The sequence below is a fragment of the Podarcis cretensis genome (assembly GCF_951804945.1).
Source record: "Podarcis cretensis genome assembly, chromosome: 14".
NCBI classification, from domain to species: domain Eukaryota; kingdom Metazoa; phylum Chordata; class Lepidosauria; order Squamata; family Lacertidae; genus Podarcis; species Podarcis cretensis.
Genome location: NC_137183.1, coordinates 33565164 through 33584554, shown reverse-complemented (window position 1 = coordinate 33584554; position 19391 = coordinate 33565164). Strand labels below are relative to the sequence as shown.

At 45.0% G+C, this 19391-nt stretch overlaps 1 protein-coding gene across 1 annotated transcript in view; it reads left to right on the top strand.

Annotated features, from left to right (window-relative positions):
* Positions 1-271: 271 nt before the first annotated feature.
* Positions 272-19391, top strand: part of HAPSTR1 (HUWE1 associated protein modifying stress responses) — a 28340-nt gene continuing 9220 nt past the window's right edge. The window contains exons 1-3 of the mRNA XM_079952634.1: positions 272-850; positions 2646-2726; positions 11947-12222. Of these exons, the coding sequence (XP_079808760.1) occupies positions 586-850; positions 2646-2726; positions 11947-12222 (622 nt within the window). The 5' untranslated portion in view covers positions 272-585. The remainder of the gene's footprint in view (positions 851-2645; positions 2727-11946; positions 12223-19391) is intronic.

Sequence of the window (19391 nt, the reverse complement as noted above, 5' to 3'; positions counted from 1 at the left end):
CTGCGCGCAAGCATAGCCCAGAGGGCGAGCGAGGGAGTTAGAGAACTCCGAACTCCCTCACATCCACCCCGCGCTTGCGCAGACTAGCCCCTCCACTCCTATTTTCTCTCCCTCCCTTCCATTTTGTCGGTGCAACCAACCTTAATGCTCATAATATGTTTCGGGGGAAGGAAAGCGAGAGAGAGAAAAAAGACCCGACTCGTTTCCGTCTCCTTTATGACATTGATGGACACGTCAGACGCCCAATAGGCTTGCGGAGGCGTCCAAAGGGACGATCGGCAGTGGCGTAGCGAAGGCAGAGAAGGCGGGATTTTCAGCCTTTCTTTTCACTCCTTTTTTTTTTTTTGGCCGCAGCCAACCAATCACCCAGCCAGCATGTTCGGGTGACACCTTTTGGTGTGCTCGGGGCGGCGTCTCGGGCTCAGTGTGGTCGGAGGCGACGGAGGGGCCGGACGCTCCCCGGCCTTGTTGTTGTCGTCGTCGTCGTCGTCGTTATGGGGCCGCTAATGGCGTCCCCGTCCCCGTCGAGAGGCGCCCGCTTTAGGTAGCTGAGCGGCGGCGCACGACAGAAACGGGAGAGGCAAGATGGAGGAGAAGGCGGCCAAGGAGGAAGGCGACGCCGAGATCCAAGAGCTGCACGGGCCCGAGCACTGGTTCAGCAAGTGGGAGCGGCAGTGCCTGGCGGAGGCCGAGCAGGACGACGGGGCGCTGCCGCCCGAGCTGCAGGACGACGACGAGGCCGCCGCCGCCGCAGCTGCCGCCGCCGCCACCCCGCAGCCCGAGCACAAGCAGCAGAAGCTCTGGCACCTCTTCCAGAACTCGGCCACGGCCGTGGCGCAGCTCTACAAGGGTGAGGAGGAAGGGAGGGGGAGACCCCGAGGGATTGAAGGGGGGGGAGGGGAGGGAACGGGGAGCGCCCCCTCTCAAGATGGCTGGGAGGGAGGGAGGAGGCATAGAGGAAGTGCCAGGGCCATGGGGGAGGGGTTTCTTTTGGGGGAGGAGAGGCTGAGGTTTTAGGAGGTATCTCCAGTTCATGGGGGAGGGGAAGCGGGTCCCCTAATTATGTTGGGGGTGGGGGGAGCAGGGAGATAGGGACCTCCATTTATGGGGGAGGAGATTTGGAGGCACGTCGAATAGCTTGTGGTTAGTGGGGGCCTCCTTGTATAGAGGCGTGGTGTGTGGAAGGGCACCCCAATTCATGTAGGGGTATGGGGGACCCCCATTCAGGAGACCCTGGAGAGGTTCTCGGGGTAGGTCGAAGAGCTTTTGGAGGAAGATTGGGATCCGTAGATGGTGCCCTATTCATGGAGACAGGGTGGGGAAGCCAATTGGCCTGGAGCTGGGGAAGGGGGACCCCCCCTATTAAGGAGGCACAGTTAGAGAAGACGAGGATTCTGGCGGGTTTGGAGCAGGTCGAAGAACAAACGGGTCTCCATGGGCAGCTTAATAGGAGAAGGGGGTTTCCTCTGCCTCTACGTGGGGCAGTTGAGTATCCTGGGGTAGGGCGAGAAATGAGAAGCCTGTGTACGCGCTAATGCGTGTAGTTAACACATGGCACGTTCATACGTGCGCAGTCGCGTGTGCCTGCGTGCCTTACACGTTCCTGCCTCCGCGCTTCTCGTGTGCCTGGGCATTGACGCGTGTACGTACACACGTGTGGTCTCTGTTCATAGATAGGTGTGTGAGGGGCAGAGGCGGCGACGTGTCTGCTTCGCTTCCTTTGCCCCCTCTCTTTCGTGGGAACGGGGCCTGCAGGGGGAGGCGAGGAGGAAGTGGCCGCGGGCGGAGAGCGGGAAGCGCCTGTCAGGGGGCCCTCCGGCCGGCCGGCCGGCCTTCCTTCCTCCCAGGCCTCGCCCGCCCGCCCGTCACGGCCTTTCCAGTCGGCCGCCGTGACACAGACACGGCGGGCGCGCACACAAAATGGCGTGAGGCGGATCCCTCCGCCCTCCTTTTCTCGCCTCGCGCCCCATTTTCTTTTCCCTCACGAAATAAATATAAGGAGGGTGGGGGGCGGAGGGGGAGAAAGGCATGTTGGTTTCTCCTTCGTTCTTTTCTCCTTCTCTCTCCCCCCCGCGCAGTTGGCAAGTGGGTTCGTCCCGGCCCCTCCCTTCAGCTTCCCGTCGTCGGCCCTTCCCACCGACAAAATGGCGAGAGGGAGACTCGGGTTGGGAGGGGCCTGTGGCAGGAGGAGAGAGAGGAGACGACGTGAAAAAAGCGAGTTATTGTAGGATTCCCTTATCCCCTTCCTTTTAATGGTGTTTGTCTTTCCCTCCTCCTGCTTCCAGTCTCCCCCTACGTGAGGGGAAGCAGTTTTACTCCCCCCCCTCCATTCACATGTGGTTGGTTCCAGTAGTCTCTCTCCCCCCTCCATGAAGACTTGGTTGATTCCAGGATGCTTCATATCCTGATTTTTCAGTCTTTTTTGTCCCCCTCCTTCAAAAAAGGTATCCCATTTCCCCCTCCCTCCTCCGTCCAGGCAACTGAACAAAATGGCGAAGCCCAACATGGCCGAGGGAGGGTCTGAGTGACAGATCATAAGCAGAGCCTGAGAAAGAGATAAAAGCGAGTTAGGTGGTTTTCTCTCTCTTCATTTTCTCGTTTTTGTTCTTTTGTTCTTCCTCCTCCTGCCCCCCCCCCCCGCACAGACCGTGTGTGTCAGCAGCCGGGCCTCTCCTTGTGGGTCCCATTCCAGAATGCAGCCACTGCTGTCACCAATCTGTACAAAGGTGAGAGATTTCAGGTTGGTAGTGGGTTGTGGGGAGGGTGGCAGGATGAATGGGGCCTGAAGAGGACAAGCAGGAAATGGACTTCAGTAGAGGAATAACTGAGTTATTTTGTGTGTGTGTGTGGTTTGACAGTCATGCTGTGCATCTTCATTTCTTACCTCCTTCAAATCATAGTCTTGTTAATAAATGCATACTGGTCTTCACTTCATATTCTTGGGCATTTCTGCTCCACCAGGGCCAGGGGAATGTGTTTGCTAGGAAATGTTAGTTAGTTTATTTATTTTTATTATTGCATTTATAGTTCATCTTTTCTCCAAGGAGCTCAAAGTGACATACATAGTTCAACCCTCCCTCCCCATTTTATCCTGCAGCCATCATGTGAGGTTGGCCAAACTGTGAGACAGCGACTGTCTACCTAGTGAACTTCATGGCCAAGTGGGGATTTAAAACCTGGTCTCCCAGGAGCTAGCCCAACACTATCCGCTACATCACACTGACTGTTTTGCAGTTTCCTGCTCCCTCCCTCTCTGTTTCTGTTGTTGTAGTTGCACAAATTGTGGCCACACGTTTCTTCAGTCTGGTAAAGGTTTGCTGTGCTTTACCTGACTGTGGTACTGCAGTTACAAATAGCAGAATAACTTGCCACTTTCAAAGTTAGGCTGGTCAGCCAGGTTTTCCCTCTTGCCTTCCCACACAATTAGTGAGCATTGCTGGACAGTGCAGTTGTATATTTGTGACAATAAATATGGAAATAGGGTGCTGGTGGTTACAGATAGCTTGGCAAAAATGCAATGTTGCAGAGTTGCATATTTGATTAGGAGGGTAGCAGGGGTATAGTTCTTTATAAATGGTCTAGCACTTTGAGTCTCCAGGTGCTGCACTACTGCTCCCATTATCGCTTACCATTGGCTAAACTGGCTGGGGAGTCAGTAGTCCAGGTGCTCTTGGGACTACAAGGTTGAAGAACACTGGCCTTCGAGTAGTGACTTGCAGTGTGTAGCTGGGTATTTCCCAGACTAGAGACATGTATGATAGACTTCTGGGAAGAGAGGAGTGATTCATAAATGATAAATTTGAGAATGCTAAGGTCTGGAAATCAGTGCTGTATGTTGTAGAATAAGGCCTACTCCACCCTTTCCCAGAATACTGCTGCACACTCTAGAGAGAACTGTTTCCATTCTAGAAAACAGAACACTTCTGGAGTATGGTGCCATGATATTTTCAGTGTTAATAATTGTTAATTATAATATGTGTTGAGGTGCCTGCATCTAAATAACTCAGTATTGAGTGCCTTCTGCTTCCATCGCATAGATAGAAGCTACTGAATCATGCCCTTCACTGTTATTGGAGATGCATTGTGAATTGTGAGTGAGTGACAAAATCTTCGTTGTAAGGAGTCTTTGGCCAGAATGACAGAGCCAAATGTACTCTGATGTGACAGTTGCCAAAGTTCTTGGAAGAAGAAATGAATCGGTTTATCTGCTCCAGTGTTTGGATCCTACCTGTCCATTCCTTTCCCTATCTTGAATGTCAGCCATTTTTGTGCTGCATTGTCCTTGACCTGCATTACCAGCAGTCTGTTAGGTCTACCTGGGTCCGAATGCCTTTTAGGAACAAGTGCGCTGAGATAATAAGGTCCATTCATTATAGAAGCCTTTCTCAAACTATGTTTTGACCAAAAGAGCCTTGTAAGTTAAGAACACCTAGGTATTGCTGAACATTTGTGCATAAGGCAGTCTGAGAGCCACCTTTTCCTCAGTGGATTTGGTTATAGAGTGTGGAATTGGTGGTGTAAGCCTTGAGACCTAACTGTGATAGAATAGAATGGTGGTGTTGGATTCCCATCACCCCAAGCCAGTATGACCAATGGTCAGTGCTGATACAAATTGGGAGTCCCACAGTACCTAGAGCACCAGTTTTCCTATCCCTAGAACAGGAATGTTGAGGTGCCCCAGGATGTCATCTGTGTCTTCATTCCCTTCATTCTGACCCTCTGCCTCATAGGAATGACTAAGAGCTTTCTAGGTTCTTCATTATCACAACACAGACAGAATTACCTTGGTCTGTCTGTCAAGTGGTAGAATGCTTCTGTCTCACCTATTGTAGTACACCTGGCCCTTGGATATGGAGTACAGGTATTATTCAGCTAAGAAACCTAGGTGTGGTTCAGGCTAATTTCTGAACAGTTCGAAATGGGGGTCTTGAGTCACCTAGCACATTACTGGATGAAAAGTTGCTTTGTGACTCAGTGCCCTAAGGTCTCCATTCTTGTAGGAATCATGAGAAAGTTGATTTGCACACTTGGAAGAGGAATTTCTGTAGTCTACAAGGAAGTCTAGAAGTGGTTAAATCTCTACCCTTAAGTTATGTTACAAGCAGACAGCCTTGAATTGGGGAGGCTGACTCCTAGAATAGTTTCCAGCTTGACATTATAGCATAGTTTCCCATAGGAACAAAGTGATTCTACACTTTGGCTGTGTAGTAGCTGACATTGGAGAGAACTGATCTAGTAGTAGTCTGGTGCTATTTATACTGTATTCTAAAAAACCTTAAATCTTAGTGACACTGAGTGAATTGCAAATCAGTTGGCATCCAGAATGTAGATGACAAAGCATCTAGTTCCTTCTCGCAGTCACAGAAGACAGCGTGCATACTGACTGCTAGGGTATTAATATTACTCTTTTTACTTTTAATGATTATCATTCCTATGTTTTTAGCTTTTTCTGTTTTATCTGCATATTTGTATTTTTAACAGTAAGTCGCCTTGAGTACCAATGGGGTGAGGGAAGGCGGAATATAACTAAATAGCAACAGTTCATCACTCAAATTAGTGAGCTGTGCTGTGCTGCTAGACTTAAATGGATCAGTTTGTGTTTGCTTTGTCTTATATGAGAAGGGGGCAAGAATGTGATTATGGGTTTTTGTGGGTTGGGGTTTTTTCTGATTTATGAACTGCAGACCAGCACAGGAATCTTAGCACACTGAGACTAGAATAGCTTGCCAGCTACTGGTACATCCTCCATAAGGTTCACATGTTCTCTTCCATCCACTCATGGTGGGAAACTGAAGACAGGACTACTGACTGTGTCTGAAGTTGCTCCCATTTTCTATAAGGAGACTCTTCAAGAAGTAACTGGCCATCTGACAAAATGGTTTCAGTTTCAGTAAACCACAGGTTACCCTTTTGATACGTTTGACCCAATATGGTGGGGTAACAATAGTTTAGTCAGACTTAACTTTTTCTGCAATCATGTGAGTAACTTGCTATAGAGCAATAGGTGTAATTAAATTAGATGGTGTAGCTTCCAGTGTGTAGTGGTTTGAATGGAATGCAACACTCAAAATGGCAAGCTCTTAGTCATCAAGGGAGGTCTTTGCCAACTCAGCCAATAGTATTAGTCAGTGCTATTTTTCCTTATTTGTGCAGCCAGCTTCCATTTTGCTTGTTTATTGCTTGGTAAGGGAAGACATCTGTGTCATAGCAGTGACTTGCCTTATGCATGTACCTGTTGAAAATAAAAATAAAAACCCATGGAATTGGGTTGTAAAGAGTGAAGCGTTAATTTGCCATGTGGAGTCAAAAGACCTGTGTGCTAGGCTAGTCTTGTAACTGCATCCTGCCCATCAGTTGTGCAAGGCAGAAAGTGGGTAGGAACAGGTGCACTGAGTACTACAGGGCAGCTTAGGACAGTGCAGGAGCATTGCTCAAAGCTGTGGAAAGTTGACTGTAGGTGGAGTTGGGACAGGATGTTTACCAAGTCTGGTGGCCCAGCCTACTTAAATTGCAGGATACTGCAGGAAATTGTGCCAGTGCTAATGCAGCAGCACTAGTTCTTGAGCCAAGGTTCTCATGATATAGTGAGCATGACTTCAGTAGCACTGTTGACACCAACCAGCAGTGGTTCTCCACAGCTTCAGGTCCTGGCTCCTTTTAAGCATGGAGAACATGTGCTCTTCAACTGAGCTACAGCTCTTCCCTACACAAATAGGTAGACAAATCGTCCAAAACCAGTTTGAAATCCATTTTGTTTTACCAGAGTCAAAGTTTTTGACCTGGCAATATATTGTGAAATCACAATGTGGGAGAAACCATGAAGCTAGACAATGCCTCTACATAGTTCCATACTTATTTCAGATATTGTGATGTATTATGATGTTTAGTTTGTGATCTGTTGTGATAGTGAAAACCATTTATTGCCCAGCCCTGTACTGTAGCACAGTGGTAAAAAGGCGAACTGTGAAATCTCTAGTAGATGTCTAGGCTATGGACTCACTAGGCAGTCTTGTGTAGATGACTCTCTCTTTACACCCTCCATCTGTAACTGAAGTTAGTACTGACCTATCCGTACATGTAATTTATAAGGGTTATATAGTACAGCAAAAATTGTATATAAATGCTGTTAGCTTCCTGCTCTTCCTCTTCTTACACTGGGGTAGCATGTGCCCTTGTCCTTCACATTTTATTCTCTCAGTAATATTGTGATGTAGGTTTGGCTCAGAGTGACTGGGTCAAGGCCACCCAGTGATCTTTAACAGAGTGCAGGATTGAATCCATGACTTCCCAGTCCTTCCTTTAACGTGCTAACCACTGTACTACATTGACTTTCAAATTGACACATTGATAATTTTAAGATAGAGGCAACTGCTTGGCTTTTGCCATGGATTCACATTGTCTTGCAGATAACCCTGTTTATACTGAGTTTGCCACCTCAACCTCAGTAGCTGGATCTGTGTGTGTATGTTCTGCTCGTATGACAACATTAATTCCAGTTGGATCTTCAAAGGGTGCTTAGAATCAAGGTAGCAAATCTGCTTTAATCTTTTTAAAACTGGAACAGCTCCTTGAGTAAGGAACACTATTCTAAATGTATGAATCTGACTAGGAACAAAGTGTCAGTTTTATTATTTACTGCCAGACTTGTGTACTGCTATTTCCACACCAAGAATGGACATAGGTACCTTTTGACACTGTGCACACACATGGTTTCACATGTATATGTGTTAGCAGTCCTACAAAAATGTTCATCCACATCAAGTAAACAACTGTTTCTTCATTTGGATCCTACTGACGGTGGCCTTTCAAGGTAAAACAAGTTGCTTTCTGGACTGGCTTTGGTCACCCAGTCAATACAATGTGGTAGTTCTAATTGCTCAGTGGGAGGTCAGTCTGTTAACCCCAGTTAAGAAAATTGCTGATAATCATGCCAAGTGTAATGGCACCAGGCAGAATAGGAAGATGTGTAAAAACAAGGAGTGTCAGTCTAAGACTCTAGTTCTCACTTTGATATATTGCTGTTGATAAATCACAGTGCAATTTACAAAGTTGCCAAGGACAAAGTGGAATGCATGTATTTCCTAACTCAGTAAGGATAGGATTGAAAGTGCGAACTTGCAACACTTTTTAGCAGGTAAAAACTTGTGCTGAGGATTTTGCAAGTCGAGCAAATTTTAGGAGTGTTTCTAATATATAGGACCAGTGGTGGTGTAAATTGTGTGGTTTGCTAGTGGTTGAAGATGCCCAATAAAAGCATGATAGTTTTACTATTTTTTTTTTGTTAGTAGTGCTCACGTTTTGAAATCTCCCTATAAAGTCTGTTAAAAACAAAGCTGAAGGCTTGTTTTCAGTTCCTTCAGCTTGAAATGACATGTGACTACTTGGCTGATATGAAGATCATAAGCTTTTCTTGTCATTTCAACTCTGGAATGTGGTGTCATACAACTCTTGAGTGTGTCTATTCTGGATGCTAGCTGAAGTATCTGTGTAGAGGGCAGATACAAGTGTAGATGGTTGTCAGTGTACAGTCATAGAAAGTAGGACTTAAACATGTTAAGTGAGTTGCGTAACTTCTCATACTGCTCTGTCTCACCTTTGCAGATATGTATTTACTGTTGAAAAGAAGCTCAGTATGCTTTTTATATAACTTGAATGTAATTAGCATTAGTATATTGATAGAGAAATTTGCTTTTGCTTCCTTGGCAATTTCTGTGTCGTGGAAGCATCTTTTAACATTAGTTCTATGCATGCAATTCCATTTTAAAAAAAACTTATGTGAGGAGACTTTTAGACTTGCTTGTTTCCCACAGGCAAGCTCTTTGTTCAGAGTGGGATCAAATTGATGAAACTGCTCAGTCTACTCTCCTAATTCACCGATACAAATAAGATAAGTGTATTGAAACAAAGTTTCATAAATGAAAGTTAAGATGGTGGTAATGGGCCTAAACACCGTGGCACTTGAGATTAATAACTGATGGTGGTGCTCACCTCAATTGCTGCCTTACAACATTGCCTTTAAAAGTTGCCTGTAATCAAAACCCTTGTACAGTGTGGCAGTATGGTGCTGCCTGGACTAAATAGCAGATGTTTTACCCTCACCCTCCCTCCCAAGAAGCATAAAGGTGGCTGTCAGATTGCACCTGTTTCTTTTTATTGCCTACCCCAATTATCCTCCTCCTCTGTGATCTGTTTGTCTGGCCTGATTTTGGCTTTCATCTGTCTGTTACTGACCCCTGGCAGCTTTAGTCGACCCAGAGAGGAGGAAGTGACTCAGGGCTCTCTTGACTGAGTTCATTTGCTTTAAACATCTACTTCCCCGAAGCGTCAAGGTGTCCAACAATAAAAGTGATACTGTATATGAAATACAATAAACACAATTCTTTAAAAGCTGTGTTGGTTGCAGGAGGGTAGGGATTACTGTAATTTATTGTAGTTCCTGTAAATTATTCCTGGTGCTTGTAGCCATCACTTAACACCAAACTACCACTGGCCATGAGCAAATGCTACAGCCATGGGGCACCTCCTGGAGTGGTTAACAGCAATAAATCAGCAGTAAACAGTTACTTCAAGGCATTTTGTAACTCTACCAAAGGGTTCTTAATGAGACTTCATAGAAGAAACTGAAAGGCATAATATTCTCCTAATATAAATGCTTTTGGGTTGTGGAGTTTTTTTCTTCCTAGTAGTCATAGTTCTGCATTATAAGTTGCTGGGTCAGCAGCAGAATGACTGTAGTTCAGTTCTGAACCCCATGCGAACAGCCACTCATCTTGATAACCTATTGATATATCAGCTGTGGTTATCCTGAATAGTGGGCTCTGGCTGACTTGTGAATGAATTTGGAAATGCAATTGCCATATAGTGTGAAAATCGAATAGTTGTTCTAGAGCTCAGGAAAAGATTTACGCATTTTCATAGGTGTAGATCTCCCCCCCCCCCCCCCCCCAACATCTAGCAGTGAAAAGTGGTTTGGTACAGTATGCTAAATGGCCTAAATTGTCTTGTAAGAATGGATACTCATCCAGTAATAGAATGGGTGGAGTTGTGTGAAGCACAATGGTTATGTGAAGCAGGCCTCTTGCATATGCCAAAAGTTCTGATATTATTTCAGAATTCATCATATATAGTTTTCTCTTGAATTGGAAGAATGGAACAATTTTTAAATTGAGTTTTAAGGCATGCGTGCAGTTTCAAACTGCCAGAGTAGTTTTGATACAACTTATGGCTGTTCTCATTGCTGGCTTTACTCAAATTGCAGGGCTAGGTCCCATGGCATTCTCCTGGGAATAAATGGATATTCTACACTGTTTGCAGCTCAAGGGCCGGGTCACATTGTTGTGCATGGTTACTCAACACCTGATGGTCTCTCTGCTGAATATGCAAACTTACTTGGTTGAAAAACATTCTGTTTGAGCTGAACTGATAGGAGAATGTTCTAGTGTGTCTTGATCATACATGTAGGCCACTGTTGGGTGCTGCTTTCATCAAATATGAAAGCATGAATGTGTAAACTGTAGTCTGCTGCCGGTTGCAAGAGCTAGAATGATCTACCATGGATACCATTTGGCTTGGGTTGAGACAGTTGGAATCAGCTTCTGGATTCCATGTGTTGGCTAGGCAAGTCTTATGATTTGCTGTTTTTTCATGTTTGTAAAATGAGCAGTTCAGTTTGCAGTGCTTGAGGAGCATTTCTGTATAAATGATTTCTCCTCAAAAATTTCAAGCCACTTTGAAATTTGAGATAGTTTGTTCTAGGTAGCGTGCATGAATAGTTTGCCAGATGTGATGTTGGTAACTCTTTTGGAGGATTAATAAAGTTGTACTTGACTCCTAAACTTATTCCTAATGCTTCTGTCTGATGTCAAGAGTCTGTTTACCTTGGGATATTACAGAACTCCTGGGCTAAAATTACATGTGCGCTCAAAAATGTTCAATTCAAATCTTCCCTTAATGAGCATTGACACTATCTGTAGGTTACACTTTTCTGTGTTAAATATTATTGTGCGCACCCTCCCAATTTGAATGAGCATCACTATGCATCAGGGCTCACATGAAACCCTGAAGAGCGTGCCACTGCTTTTCCACATTGCATGCCTCTAGCAGCACAAGACAATGCTCCTGAATGTGTGGCAAGAACTCTTGTCAGTGTTGCCCTCCAAAAGATTTTGTCAGCTTAAAAAATTCAAATATTACTTTGCTACAATCATTACTATACATTTACTATGTATGCGGTTTATATGCTTAACCTTTTAAGCCAAACTTTGCCATAAGTTTGGGACTCACGGAAGCTGTTTTTCAAAACATCTGGTGGGCATCAGGTTGGCAAAATATTTTTTTTTTAATCGGACAAAAGTTTAATAGGATTAAATCCTATTTTAATCCCATTGGAGTGAGACAATGAGGAGATGGATACAGGAAACAGACCAATCTTTCTAACTATGATCCTAATCATAAAATAAATGCTTCCTGTTTTGCCTTTATTTTTATTATCTCCTCACCCTGGGGCAAAAAACATTCTTAGAGAGCAAAGCCAGGACATCTGGCAGCTTGTTTTGTATGCTCCTTTTCTTCAACTTCTATGCTTCTTTTGACTGAACTTGCATTGCTTCTTCTCCCCTCACCCCCCCTTGCAAGTTCAGCAAACCAGAGTGGTTTTTGCATGCTGCATCCAACTGTAGCATTTTTGAAAGGGCACTTGTATGTTTAGAGAAACTTCACACAGGAAAAAGATGTTTTAAAACAAAAACCGGTTTCAAATGTGTGCAACTCCATGGGAAGTGGTGGAGGGAAGCAAAGAAACCATACATTTAGTGCTAATTTTCACAGGTTGCACAAAGAGGCTCAAAAGTGTTTTAAATGAGTCGCATGAAGTCAGTATTTGACTCCAGAAGCAGATTTTAACTGTGTATCTAATGCACCTCCTAAAATTCTTGTCTCTTTTTCCAGAAAGCGTGGATGCCCATCAGCGGAGTTTCGATGTAGGAATCCATATTGGCTATCAGCGTCGTAACAAGGATGTGTTGGCTTGGGTTAAAAAGCGCAGAAGAACTATTCGCAGAGAAGACTTAATCAGCTTCCTGTGTGGGAAAGCGCCTCCTCCACGAAACTCTAGAGCTCCCCCAAGACTAACTGTAGTATCCCCTAACCGAGCTACTTCGACAGAAACTAGCTCCTCTGTGGAGACGGACTTGCAGCCCTTCCGAGAAGCCATAGCTCTCCATGGTAATGGTTCTGGCTTTTTCAATGCTTTTCATAGGAATGGGTGTTTAAAGCTCACGCCTCTACACTCTTTTAACTTCTTTAATGACCGTGAGGTGTTACGGCAGCTAACATGAAGAGTAAAGGCACAGTTGGACTGGCTCTGAGTAGCTTGACACCTCATTTGCATTTTCTGCAGTTGCATCTAGCTGTAGAGTAATTTGTTGTTTCTTGCCCTGGAAACTGCTTAGTGCACTTTCCAGTGAATATTCCATGTTGGTATCAAAGGGTTATATATCTCTGAATCACTGTTTCTTAACTCTGCAAGCTCCGAACACACTAAAAAACCACTTGCTTGTTATGAACATAGTTGAGCAGGGCTTAAGAAACATATGTTGGGAAAAGGAAGAAACTTTTCTTCATTTCCCTCTTCTAATAGAGGGAAAAGGGGGCACTTCAAAAATGTTAAGTTTTGGAGTTTAATTGATTATTTTTATTTGACAAAATGGATATGCTGCTTGATGATAGAAAACTGCTAAGCGGTTTTTTGTTTGTCCATGGGACAGCCTTGCTCCTGTGGCTCTTTAAGCCATGCTTTCAGCCATTTTGTCTTCCCAGGGACTTGAGCAAGAATCATAAAGTCTAAGGTGCAATTTAGGTGAAAGTAGTTCCAGCTTTGTAGACTTTTCACTTGGGTACACTGGCTGACACCTTCTTGTAAATCATGACATGAGGCTTGCATCCATGCTCTCTATTTGTTAATGTGATGCATGATTGTTTTTGGCTAAGTGTACATGAATTTGGAATCTGTAGCTGGCCAGCAGTCAAATGAATGTGTACTTATTACTTTGAAAGCTTTCTTGCGGCTTGGAGGAATTTAAAACATTACTAGCTTGTTTGGACACCTTCATCCTTGCAAGAAAAAAACATGCTTCCTGCTGAAATGCTATTCTCTACTTGTTTCACAGTGCTAAACTTACCACTTGAGTGCATGCCTATGAAAAGATCCCAGTGGTGCAGACATGCTCAAATTGAAGTGCAGGCTGATGCAACTGAAATAGAAAACCATTCGAAGTCACCTGCATGTATGGGGGAGGAGGCTTGATTTAGAATGATTGCAAGCTCTCTTATAAATTACTACTGATGACTCAGTTTCGAGAAGATGGAAGACGCCAGGGTTGTAAGCTTTCAGAGGTGTGGGTATTTCAATAATGGATGTTTGAAGAACAAGTTGACCTGATCTTCCAGAATAGCTTATTTAAGTTCCCATCCTGGCACTGATCAGACCCACACTTGCTTAACTTGACATACTATAGAGGTGACATTTAACTTGCATTGTTTTGAGGGAAAGAAACACATTTTAATGTTTGATTTTTTTATTTTTAGAGGCATAAGCTATGATGCCCTTCTAAAAGTTGCCTAGATTTGGATAAACACAGCAAGGCAAGATTTTTTTACAAAAAGTTTTGGTGCAACTCATAACCAGGAATGGAAATTTCAGGCTCTAGTGCTGAATGCTGCCCTCCAGCCCCCTCTTTCTCTTGCTCAGGCAACACCCCTCACTGGACCTGCTTCACACTCCTTGATTGTTGTTGCCTGGCTTGCTAAAATTCTTGAAATATTGTCCTTGAACTCTAATAATGACTTGCTTGCCTGGGTTGAAAATGGAGGGGTGTGTGTGTTCATGTGTGTGTATGTAGAAACCGTACAAAGGTAAAATTGTTGTCTCTTGCGTCACTCTCCAATCTCAATCCCAGTAGGTTGACCGGAAGGGAATGTGGCCTTCAGCCTGAGAAAAGACTTTGAGAATCCCAGTGTTAATAGAGCAAAGCACTGTGTATTTTTAAGGGAAACATTCAGTAGTGTGCCTTGGGAGACTTCTGGGTTGCGTTGTTTGGATCACTGATAGCATTTCCCACAGGTCCCACTAATCATCCTATAGTAGTAAGAAAGCTGAAGTGCATGCTTGTTTAGAGGTGACTAAATATCATGCATTAGTGGTTTGGGTTGTAATTGTGCAGGTGTTCTTGGCTTCAAGTCCTCATTTGGTAAGCTAATATAAATAGTGAGTTGTTGAGATAATAGCATGGATTGTAGTTGGGTTACTATTTATCTTCAAATTATGCAAACCACTGGCCTAGACTAGAATTAGAGACAGGTGTATCTTGGCAGAGCCTTTTGTTGAAACCCCCCTCCCACAAACACAGTGGTCTTCCAGTGTTTTCAAAGCAAGATGGAAATGGGAAGTGCTTCTGTTACCAGGTTGCAAACTGATGCCTAGCCTTTGTGGCTGTAATTGCAAGCTTTCTCTTCCTTCTGGATGAATACCAAAGATAGTTATAGTTGCAAGAAATGCCTGCTAACTATAAAATGAATATTTGCCTCTTTACTAACATGGCCAATATTGCTGAGGAATATGCTCTACCTTCTCAGGCTTTCTGTTACGTACATATTTGTGCATCTATTTGGCTGTGTCTGGGATTGAGAATAATGACTTACCGTATTTTTCGCCCTATAGGACGCACCGTCCCATAAGGCGCACTTAGTTTTTTTGGGGGGAAATAAAGGGAAAAAAATTATTTTCCCCCCAGGCGCGGGGCTGGGGCGGGGGAGGCCCGCCAGAGCTTCCCCTGACCCCAGCCCCCAAACACGCAGCTCTCTGCAAGCCGTGGGAGCCCAGGGCTGGCTCCCGCCGCTTGCGGAGAGGTCCGCGAAGCCTGGACGTGCTGAGCTCAGCGCGCGCAGGCTTCGGCATGCAGGCACCTCTCCGCAAGTGGCGGGAGCGCTCTCCCCGCTTGCGGAGAGGTCCGCGAAGCCTGGACGCGCTGAGCTCAGCGCGCCCAAGCTTCGGCATGCAGGCACCTCTCCGCAAGCGGCAGGAGCGCTCCCCCCGCTTGCGGAGAGGTGCGCGAAGCTTGGACGCGCTGAGCTCAGCGCACCCAGGCTTCCGCATGCAGGCACCTCTCCGCAAGCAGCGGGAGCGCTCCCCCCGCTTGCGGAGAGGTGCGCAAAGCTTGGACGCGCTGAGCTCAGCGCGCCCAGGCTTCCGCATGCAGGCACCTCTCCGCAAGCAGCGGGAGCGCTCCCCCCGCTTGCGGAGAGGTCCGCGAAGCCTGGAGAGCGAGAGGGGTCTGTGCGCACCGACCCCTCTCGCTCTCCAGGCTTCAGCGAAAGCCTGCATTCGCCCCATAGGACGCACACACATTTCCCCTTCATTTTTTGAGGGGAAAAAGTGCGTCCTATAGGGCGAAAAATACGGTACATCTCAGCACAAGTTTCAGTTCCCCACATCTCCAATTAAATGATCCCTGAAACAGGGCTCAAGATACTGAAGAGCTGCTGCCAGTCAGAGAGCACAATGCAGCGCTAGGTAGGCATAGCTGTGCTATGACTTGGAACAAGGTAGAGCTGTTTTGACTTCTTGTTTTTCGTGTTTGCCTTGCTGCTTAGTAATGTCATGGGGTTTTGTGCTTGGGAATAAGACTTCAAAAACAACCTGAAGTTCCAGTATTGAATTGAAAGCTACCATTGACCAGGATTAGGGCATGTTTCTGCATTGATGGAGGTGCTAATTGGATATATGCTGGGTCTGGAAGATAGAACTGAGGAAATCTCTGTCCTTTTTTGGTAGCTTTAGAATAGAAACTCTTTCAGGTTGTGGTAAGTTATTGCAGTTTGGAATGCTTCTGTTTAGGGTGCCGTCCATGCCACCCCCCCCCAGTAGGATACTCCATTCCATTATTCCTTCCCTGGCTTTCCATTTTTATCCCTACAGTCTTATTCTTACATTTAGATCAGATCTTTTCCCAAGGAGCTCAGTGGTTCCCCCACTCCCCATTTTATCCTCACAACAATTCTGTGAAGTAGGTTAGACTGAGAAATAACTGTCCCAAGCTTACCCAGTGAAGCGGAATGGCTTAGGGGTTTTTGAATGCTGTCCCCACAAGTCCTAGGTTGGTACTCATAACTGCTGTGCTACATTGCCTTGGGTAGCATTTCCTGGCCATGTAGCATGTTTAGTCCACATGGGGTTGCTGTGGGTTTTTCCTTCCTTGAGGTTTTTCGCTCTGGTTATTTCCAGCTTGTGCACACAGTGGAGGTCCCCACAGTCATCTGAAATTACACTACTTAGGTGGCAAACACGGTTAAGTGTATAGTCTAAACCCTCAGATTGTTTTGTTTTATTTGTTAAGATTATCTAAACCTTTTCCTAACAAGAATCTTCAGGACATGTTTGTCTGAATCTCAACCAGGGTCATTGGGGTCAGCAAGCACCAGGCCAGTCATGGCAACATATTGTCAGTTGTGCTTCTGAACTTGGGTCAAAAAACCTAGATAGAAAAGCTTAGTGTTACTGAGCCCCTTTTCTTGGGTTTCCTACCTAGGAGACTCTCATTGACTTTAGCAACTTCAGTTCTAAAGTTCTGCCCTGAACATGGAGGATTCCATCTCTGCCTTGCCTCTTTTGACAGCTGTTGCCTAGAAAAGCTGTGCTTTCTGCGAACCACTCCATCAGCAGATTGGGCCCTGTTCAGGCGTTGTGCTTGAATGGGGATTCAGAAAACAAGTAGTGGGTGTGCACACTGGCCTCTCCATGTGCCCTCACTGATGTTTCTTCATTGATTGGGGAGGTCTGAAAGGGGCTTCTAAGCAAATTCAGTTGATCCAGAATTGGGAGCCCCAGTTGCCCAAACACACTTAGAAGGCCCCTTCAGGCTTTCCCATTCAGTGCAGGAAAGTTCAGAGAGGAGCATGGCATGCATGTTCTTGTGCCCATATCTCACATTCACATTCCAGATTCAGGTATAATGCAGCCAAACAAGCATTATTGGAGTTCAAGAACACATTTAACTCCAAGGAGGGTGCAAAGCAGGATTGTTGAAGACTCTGGTAGGGAGAAGGGATGTTTCTTGACAGGGTGTGTAACCTATGGAGAGGCCTGTAGGGCCATTTGCACCTGCATCTGACGTTTATCTGGTGCACTGTGGAAGTATATTGACACACTGGCTGCAGCAGGAGAAGCTACTTTGGGTCAGATCCCAGATGGGCTTGATGTGCCCTGTTCCCTACTGTATTTGTATTTCTCTCTGAACAATGGGGCTTTCCTGCCATCTTGCAAACAGCTTTCAAAAGTCTTTTCCCTGTCAAAGTGGCTTGCTACTTGGCAGGATAAGGGCTTGCAGCTACTGGTGTGGCTACCTGCTCAGACACAGAGAACTGGTTATGCAGTTCAGGTCCTGGCTTTTGTCTCCCATATTGTTGTGAGCAACTTTGAGTGGCCTGGAGTCTGTCTATTCTCCAGTGACATTCTGGCAGCTGGGAGAGATCAAGAGTAGGGTTAATTTGAATACTAATTCATTTCCCCATACTCATATCCTGCCCTTCCCGATGGAAGCACAGAGTGGCTAACGATAACACTATTGTACACACGTCACAGCAACAAAAATGTTAACATCATAACAGAGTGTGCAGAAGAGCAATGGCAGCAGAAGGGTCAATTACATACCAAAGGCCTGAGTAAATAAAAGTTTTTATCTTGCGCCTGAATGAGGCCAGAATGAGGGACAATCAAATATCATTTGGGAAGGAATTCTGTAATTTTAGGGGGAGTGGGGCCATTTCATCTCCTGCCCAACAGAAGTTGAAGTCAGATTAACAAGTAGAGCAGATATTAATAGATGGGCAGAGCAGTACTAGAGAAGATACTTTTTTCAGGTACTTGAGCCTCAGTCTTCCATTCTGTTAACTGTTTTGTTAAGCGATAATTCATCCCCCTTGGTTTGCCATTAGCTGTGGTACACTTGTGCAGTAATGTGTACTTGGAGTTGCTTCACTTCATATTACCAACTCCTCTTAACCAGCAAGTGAGGGCTATAGGACCTCTTATCTTCACATTTCATGAGATAGGTTCTGTTGGTTGTGGACTGAACCCTCAACTTTTCTATACTGAACAGTATTTTGGTCAGAATGTAGCAGCAGACTATCTTTAGACTTGTCCACAATTTTCTGGCTTGGCTTTGTTGTCAGTCATTATTAGTGATACCTTCTCCCCCTCCTCTCCCAGGTGTCTTCCATGTGTACAGAATATGGTGGTAGGATGGGGACTTTGTCTCACTTTGCATTGGATGTTGGAATAAGTAGAAATTACTTCTTAAAAGCCCAGTGTCATGTCCCTCTCAGCAACTCACTGGATTGGTTGGATGGCTTTTCTGGATAGGTCTGGGAGAGACTTCTGCCAAACATTGGAAAGATGGTGCCAGTCAATGTAGATGTTCCAGAGCTAGATGAACCAATAATCTTGACTCTCTGTAAGACAGCCTCCTATAAGGGAACAGAGGGACACTGGTTGAGAGTTGCTGCTTAGGGGAGAGAAGTGATTGCCATCAGTGACTGAATTTGTCGACTTCTCTAAGAAGTTCTTTGTTCTCAAGTTCAGATTGCTGCGTAGGTTACATGGAATTAAGCCTGGAGCAAGTCTAAAATCTTGCTATCCAGATACTGTTGTTGGATTATAATTCTCCAGCTGAAATGGCCACTGGTTGGGAAGATGGGAGTGATGTCTAGAGGGCACCACGTGGCCTCCCAATTGAGTTGGTAGATTTGCCCAATTTAGTGTGTAAATTCATGAAACTCAAAGGAATATATGTTTGCTAGTCTTCTGAATGTGTGACTTGGTCAGATATTCTTTCCTCCTTCCTCTGGGAATCTTCTTTTTTTTTTAAATAAAATTTTTATTAATTTCCAAATTTTTTAACATAAACAAAAACAACATAAAAACAAACACAAAAACTCATATTTTCTTAACCTTATTTCCATAACCCTCTTTTCCCGGACTTCCCCATACCTTTCCCTTTTTGCATCCTTAATTTTAAACCATTATTCAGCAACCCTTCTTAACCAATTAAATGTAAATTCATTCTCTTTTTCAATTCCACCCTAAAATTAAACACAATTTTCCGCTGCAATTCTGCGTCTTCTTTTCCCGCAGCATTTTAGCACTCCTCAATTTTATAATAGTTCTTAAGATAGATCTTAAATTTCTTCCAATCTTCTTCCACAGTCTCTTTCTCTTGGTCGCGGATTCTGCCGGTCATTTCTGCCAATCCCATAAAGTCAATCACTTTCGCCTGCCATTCCTCCAGCGTGGGTAGCTCTTGTGTCTTCCAATACTTTGCTAGAAGAATCCTTGCTGC